The sequence below is a fragment of the Trichechus manatus genome, unplaced genomic scaffold, assembly GCF_000243295.1.
Source record: "Trichechus manatus latirostris isolate Lorelei unplaced genomic scaffold, TriManLat1.0 scaffold00057, whole genome shotgun sequence".
NCBI classification, from domain to species: Eukaryota; Metazoa; Chordata; class Mammalia; order Sirenia; family Trichechidae; genus Trichechus; species Trichechus manatus.
In genome coordinates this window covers 6774745-6782830 of record NW_004443993.1, presented here as the reverse complement: position 1 = coordinate 6782830, position 8086 = coordinate 6774745, and the positions used below count along the sequence as shown (strand labels likewise).

Genomic DNA, 8086 nt, shown 5'->3' with positions numbered 1-8086 from the left:
CATTAGACTCACCTGTCTTTCACACATTACGCTATGATTGCCTCTCCTTTGGTCCAAACTTTCCTGAAAACATTCATTTAGTGGCCGTTCATTATTCTGATGTGTGGCCAGGCATTTATCTAACTACAACCTTCCTGGTGGACCATGATTCTCACATTATCCACTATCTATCACTACTATCAATAGGCACCGTCATGGTGCCCAGGGATTTCCATGAAATGGTACTACAAGGGGAATTCATAGATCAAGAGAAAAACTAATTTGAAGGCCTCTGCTACCTTCAGCCACCATTTCATAGGCCCCTTATGTGAGGAGCAAGTGAGCCCGCTCCCTGCTCAGCATGACGCAGAGTGGAGCTGGAAAAACTTCTAGATCCAACAACCCCACTAATACAGGAACTCTAGATGGACCCCTATCTTCCCCAACTCTGTAGGGGGTGTTCACACCAGGTGGATCAGTATCCAATATTGCAGCCCAGCAACTACAGCCTTAGCTCCTGACCTGGTGTGTACTCTTGGACTATCAGAATGATCAAAACCAGGACTCTGTCACTGAGCACAGGCTCTGTGTCTGTGCAGGTCAGAACTTCCATTGCAGCTAGGTCAGGTGGGGGCTCTGTGTGGGCCTATCACCAACTTGAGCCACAAAATGAATTATCCTTCCATGCAAACCCTGCTACTCAAACCATCATTTGAGAGAGGGGCACTTGGTGCGATGATTTTGTATTAAAACATATGGTGCAATCCTGATTCTGTTTAAACCATTGCTGTGCACATAAGACTGAAAGGAAACATGCAAAACATCAATAGTGTGATTCTAACAAAAGTACAAACACTACTTATCAAAATTCATACCATAAGATTGAAAGCAGACTTAGAGTAATATTTTTCACCTTAATGTTTACATCAGAAAATACAAAGTGGAAATTAATGTACATGGGAGAGCATTAATTAAAAATAATTAAAAGTAGAAATTAATGCATAAGGCAATGGTAAATTCAACATTTCTAACTTTGTAAGATTCCTCCACTGGTATAAACTTCATTGTGCATCAAAAAGGCAATGATGTGAAGGCTTTATCACAAAGCTTAGTCATACCATCTCTCCAGTATGTAAGGTCTCATAGGTGACCTGAAGAAGTGACACAGCAGCCTTCCATCATTGTTTACATTCATAGGATCAATCCAGTGTAATACATCTCAAGTCGCGGAATGGAAAAAGATGTGTAGATGTTCTAGGTATATTACATTTACATGATGTCTCTCCTGTGTGACTTCTCATATGTTCAGTAGGGTTAGTGTTTTCCATATGCATGAATTCAAAAGTCTCTGAAAGTATGGGGAGGCAAACAAAAATTGTCCCAATTCCTTACACTGACATGGTTTTTCTGCCATGTTATCTTCTTTTAGGTTTGGGAAAAAGAGGAGGAATGAAAGCTATCCAATGTTACTTAGACATACATTGTTTCTCTCCAGGATACCTACTCAGATGTGTTCCAAATTATGTGCCATATCTGAAGAGTTTCCCATGTTCTTTACATGCACAGGGACTCTCTCCACTGTGATTTAGTATGCCTATAGAGCAAGAGTAACTAAAGACTTTTCCACATTTCTTACATTCATAAGGTTTCTCTTCACTATGCCTTCTTCTGTGTTCTGTGAGATAAGAGGTATGAGTAACAGCTTTCCCACATTCCTTATATTTGTTTCTCTACATTGTGAGTTTACTGAGGGTCAGCAAGGACTGAGGAGTGAATACAGACTTTCCTATATCCCTTATATTCATAAGTCCTCTCTGCAATGTTCTAATGTGTCTAGTGTCTAGTGAGGATGTTTGCTGTTGTCAGGTGCTGTTAAGTTGGTTCTGACCCTTAGTGACCCTGTGTAAAACAGAACAAAACACTGCCCAGTCCTGCGCCCTCCTCACCATCACTTATGTTTGAGCCCACTGTTGTAGCCACTGTTTGTCAATCTATCTTATTGAGGGTCTTCCTCTTTTTCACTGAACTACTTTACCAAGTGTGATGTCCTTCTCCAGGGACTGGTCTCTTCTGATAACATGTTCAAAGTACGTGAGATGAAGTCTCACTACTCTTGCTTCCAAGGAGCACTTTGGAAGTACTTCTTCCAAGACAGACTTGTTCATTCTTCTGCAGTCCGTGGTATAGTCAATATTCTTTGCCAACACCATAATTCAAAGGCATCAATTCTTCTTTGGTCTTCATTATTCATTGTCCAGCTTTTGCATGCATGAGGTGATTGAAAATATCATGGCTTGGTCAGGCGCACCTTAGCCCTCAAAGTGTTATCTTTGCTTTTTAACACTTTAAAGAGGTCTTTTGCAGATTTGCCCAGTGCAAATGACGACTCACTAAAGGCTTTCTCATTCCGTACATTTCAAAGTTCCCTCTCCACTATGTGTCTTATATGTCTAGTGAGGTCTTAAAAATTACTAGGGGCCTTCCCACATTCCTTAAATTCATAAGGCTTTCCTGTGAGTTTTTATATGAATAGTGAGGGATGAGGAACGACTGAAGACTTTCCTACATTCTTCACATTCAAAAGGCTTCTCTCCAGTGTGAACTCTTCTATGCGTAGCAAGGGCTGAGGAATGACTAAAGGCTTTTCCACATTCCTTACATTCATAAGGCTTCTCTCCAGTGTGAACTCTTCTATGTGTAGCAAGGGCTGAGGAATGACTAAAGGTTTTTCCACATTCCTTACATTCATAAGGCTTCTCTCCAGTGTGAATTCTTATATGTGTAGCAAGGGCTGAGGAATGACTAAAGGTTTTCCCACATTCCTTACATTCATAAGGCCTCTCTCCACTGTGAGTTCTTATATGTTTAGTGAGGGCTGAGGAACAACTAAAGGCTTTTCCACACTCCTTACATTCATAAGGCCTCTCTCCACTGTGAGTTCTTATATGTTGACTGAGGGTTGAGTAATCGCTAAAGGCTTTCCCACATTCCTTACATTCATAAGGCCTCTCTCCACTGTGAGTTCTTATATGTCTAATGAGGGATGAAGAACAACTAAAGGCTTTCCCACACTCCTTACATTCATAAGGCTTCTCTCCACTGTGAGTTCTTACATGTTTAGTGAGGGATGAAGCCCGACTAAACGCTTTCCCACATTCTTTACATTCATAAGGCCTCTCTCCACTGTGCGTTCCTACATGGCTAGTTAGGTGGGAGGACTGACTAAAGGTTTTCCCACATTCCTTACATTCATAAGGCCTTTCTCCACTATGAGTTCTTATATGCTGAGTAAGGGATGTGTAATTGCTAAAGCTTTTCCCACATTCTTTACATTCATAAGGCCTCTCTCCACTGTGAGTTCTTACGTGTCTAGTGAGGCATGAGGAACTACTAAAGGCTTTCCCACATTCCTTACATTCATAAGGCTTCTCTCCAGTGTGAACTCTTATATGAGTAGAAAGGGCTGAGGAATGACTAAAGGCTTTTCCACATTCCTTACATTCATAAGGCTTCTCTCCAGTGTGAACTCTTATATGTGAAGTGAGTGCTGAGGACTGACTAAAGGCTTTCCCACATTCCTTACGTTTATAAGGCCTCTCTCCATTGTGAGTTCCTACATGTATAGTGAGGGATGAGGAATGACTGAAGACTCTCCCACATTCTTTACATTCATAAGGCATTTCTCCACTACGAAATTTTTTATGTAAAAGGAATGATGAGGGATAGGTTTTCCAACATTCTTTACGTTCGCACTTACCTCTTTCATGTGTCTGAAAGGATGAGAAACTACAGAAATCTTTCTTACATGTGCTACATTCATAGGGTTTCTCTCCAGTGAGTGCTGTCACCTTACATTTATAGGGTTTCTCTTCAATAAGAGTTCTCTCAGGACTGCTTAGGTCAGAGGGACAACTGAAGGCTTCTCTACATTTCTTATATTGATAAGTATTGCAACCAGAGTGAGATCTGATATGATGCTTAAAGGATGAGTGGTTGACGAAGGATTTTCCACACTCATGGCATTCAGAAGAATTTACAACAGTAGGAGTTCTTTTGAACACAGTAAGATTCGTCCATCTGAAGGTTTTTCCACCTTGATTTTCTTGATTATTTTCAAACAGGTTCTTTACCACAGGCTTTCTGTTAAAAATAGGCAGCATGCTGTTAGGATTAAATTTGGTCCCATTTCACCATTACCGAACACAGTGAATGTTTATGATGTTTGCCCTAAGTTGCCTCATGTTTCGTATGTTAAATCACCCGGCAGACAGACTACTATTACTGCCACAGTGTTTCCAAAATATGAGGCTTTCTGATAATTGTGTACAAGTGAAATATATTTCAAATATCCAATATTTAACTCACATTTATGAAAATATTGTGAAAATTCTGTGTACAATTTTAGAACTAGTTACATATATATGTATATATGTACACGTATATATAAAATATATAATTTTAATGTCATGACACCTTAAGATTTTCTCATGAGGCACTGCTCTCTCACGTGAATGACACTCACCTCATATGTCTCTCCTGATTTTTATGCTGATCTTCAAGGCCACGCAATTTGCAAATATCTCCTAACATGGAGGACCAGGTGTCATTCTTCATGAATTTTACTATTAGATATTCACTGGATAACTTTTCTCCATCACTAAGGTTTTGAGAAACTGATCCAATGATTGAAGTTGAGTTTCACAGCATGAAATAAAAAGGAAAGGAATTATTAGGAGGAAAAAGGCAGCTGTGAACAAAGAAAGAACGACACATTTGGCTGTTTCAGATCTTTGGCAACAGCCAAAAAGCAATTTTCTAGGAAATACTTCCTTGAAGATTGAGTGTGATAGCAGGGTTTTGAACTATTTAAAACTAATTCAGTCATGGCCGCTGAAGCAGAACTGGAAGAGACCCAAATTTTTTTAGTTTTGGTAAAATCAGGACAATAACCAAAACGGAAAAAATTACAGGTCCAAACCCTGGAATGGGAGACTCGTAAGAGGCATAGTTGAGCCTGATACAGGAGACTGGATTACTGGCTCGACTGCAAAGAGTGACACACATTGAAAGCAGCATGCTCGGCTGCAATCTTTGAGCAGGGCATCATGTTTCCAACTCTGCTCAAAATCCAACAGGCCAGAGATTTGGTCACCATGCAACGCATATGCTGTCCTTGTTGTTAAAAGGGAGATTAAGTTTCTACCAGGGCTTTGACCCATAATTTTTCCCATTCGCTTACTGTCCTGGTTCACCAAAATTTTAAAAATTCGGGTCTATTCCTTTAAAAATTTAGGTCTGTTCTGGTTTTACTTCTTCAGCCATGATTGAACTGGGAAAAACCGGTCCAAAACCCTAGTGACAGTGACATAAATACGGTGCAATTAGGAGAGTAAAGTACAAAGATATTGGACACACTGCACATTGTCATGGATTGAATTGTGTCCCCCCCAAAATATCTGTCAACTTGGCTGGGTCATGATTCCCAATATTGTATAATTGTGAACCATTTTTTAATCTGATGTGTTGTAAACTCTATCGCTATGATGTAATAAAATGGATTAGTGGCAGTTATACTGATGAGGTCTACAAGATGAGTGTCTTAAGCCAATCTCTTTTGAGATATAAAAGAGAGAAGCAGAGACACATAGGAACCTCATACCACCAAGAAAGCAATGCCGGGAGAAAAGCGCATCCTTTGGACCTGAGGTTCCCATGCAAAGAAGCTCCCAGACCAAGGGAAGATTGATAACATGGACCTCCCTCCAGAGCCAACAGAGAAAGCGTCCGCCTGGAGCTGACGCCCTGAATTTGGAATTGTAGCCTACTGGACTGTGACAGAATAAACTTCTTTGTTAAAGCCATCCACTTGTGGTATTTATGTTATAGCAGCACTAGATGACTAAGACAGAATTCTAAGACACACATGTAATGTGGAAATGCTCAATGTACATGTAAGAAGAAAAGAGGAAGATTCTCCTCTAACAGGCGTGAGAGGATTGATGAAAGTAATAAAAGTAAGCCCAGGCCTGTGAAGTTAAGTCTCCGCAACCCAAAACAGACTTTTTCTAACTGATTTATTCAAATGTAATTCCCTCCATGCAGGGCTGCTCCTTCAATGGATTCTTGCCTTCCTGGTACTCCCTGATATAGTAGCTCTGGAGGTCCTATGCCCACTCTCCTCACATCTTTCTCTTGTTTTTCTGGGAGAACAAATGGGTGTAGCTGACATGGTGCTCATGGGAGAGCAGTATCATGAGGGAAGATAGTGAAGAGCAATGAGCACTTCCCTGACACTGAAACAATACTCTGGTCTTCAGAGTCACTGAAGATGGGCAGGTGTGAATTTATTTTCAGCAAAATAATCATGTTTAACTTGTAATAAACACAGTAAATCTCTTTATAAGGTCTCAAACCATAAGTCGTCTCTCTGTGCTGTAAAGTAAAACCTAAGTCAATTCTCACACATACAACACTAAAAGAGTCTCAAGGCTTTTAAAAAGAGAAATAAACAGGCGGTGTAATATAGACAGCTTTATGTTCAGGGGGAGCCAGGACATTTAAGATTCATAGATGAAATGACTACAGCTGTCCTGTGAGTGGGAATCAACTCGATGGCAACGGGTTTGGTTTTGGTTTTTGGTCCTGTTTAATAATGCCTTCCCATTCTGCAGCCCAAATATTGGAGTAAGGTTGACTTGTATATGTGTTCACTAAATAACAATAAAAATGATACCATACTTACCTACTGAGGACAGGTTTCTGAAGGTTTCCGTCATCACATCTTCGTACAGTTTCCTCTGAGCAAGATCCAGCAAAGCCCACTCTTCCTGGGTAAACTCCACGGCCACATCCTCAATGACCACTGAGTCCTAAAATACCCCATATAGTCTGGTTCAGCAAGATACCATGTACTCCAATGTGTGCAAAAGGTGAAGCTGAGAGTGCTGCGGAACTCAGAATTCACAGGGATCTGACACAAGGTTTTGTGTTGTTCCAAGTTTTACTCTAGCGTTTAGGCATCAGCTTCATTCCACCACTGTCTACATTCCCTTCCTGATTGCATCCTGTGTCACAGATTTAACAACACTTCCAACACATTGATCTCTCTCTACACTCCGTGACGAATTCCAGTCTTAGTCTTTCTATCTTTATGAACTAAAACACTCAGAGCACATACCAGAAATTAAAATCAAAGAAACAAAAAAAAAATTTCACCTCCTTACACAAGACCTAACAGAACTCAAAGAACATGAGTCACAGGGTGAAAGCAGGATGAGATATTAACAACTAGGAAACACTGTAGGATTTACAACTTTTCCTTTTGACCCTCAGCAGTCATGGGAAGCCTAGGGGCCCACAACAAACTGGTAACTCAAGGCCCTGAGATGCTCATATTTTCTTGAAGAATTCCAAGTGATGAGAAGGTAACAGGACACCTACTAAAAGTAGAATATTATTTTTGAGAATTACAAATTTTTACATGTCTGTCACCTGTTTTTCAGTAAGTCAGTAGTTGCACTATCATCCTCTTTCATGGATTCAGGTAAGGGCATTGAAAAGTTAACTGGAGCTCAGGTGAGGGACATGAAACTTGAGAATCAAGATCTCACAATTCTCAAAATTTGAGAACCAATGCTAATGTACACCAATTGTTAGTTAACGCTCCCCTCAACAAACATACACCTAATCACCCATATACACTCTAATGTTCTAAGATGACAAAGAGCCCTATCTCTGTAAGAACCAGAATAGCATGCCCTTGTGTTTGCTGACCGTGAAAAACGTTAAGATTCTCATTTTGTAATGGGTGGGCAACGAGATGAATGTAACCAATGTTACTGAATTATTGTTGAATTGCCAAATATTTCGTTATATGTAATTTCTGTACACATACACACAAAAAATCATTTTGTAAATGAGTTATTTGAAGTGTAGAGGGATTCTCGGTGAATCCTAGAAAAAAGAGATTTACATGCCAGCCTTCTACAAGCTCCACACCAACATTTTCTGACATGCGCATCCCCTGGAAGGTATGCAAGCATGACTACCCAAACCCTGACCACTGGCATCACCTGGGTTGTAGGACTGGCCTCTGTGAGAAAGCATC

At 40.3% G+C, this 8086-nt stretch overlaps 1 protein-coding gene across 1 annotated transcript; it reads right to left on the bottom strand.

Annotated features, from left to right (window-relative positions):
- Positions 1-2237: 2237 nt before the first annotated feature.
- LOC101344472 (zinc finger protein 883-like) lies at positions 2238-7392 on the bottom strand. Its single transcript, XM_023733242.1, is given in 4 exon segments — positions 2238-2489; positions 2491-4119; positions 4502-4652; positions 6722-7392. Coding segments are annotated over 4 exon segments (1863 nt in total). The 5' UTR covers positions 6756-7392; the 3' UTR covers positions 2238-2440.
- Between the last annotated feature and the right edge of the window lie 694 nt (positions 7393-8086).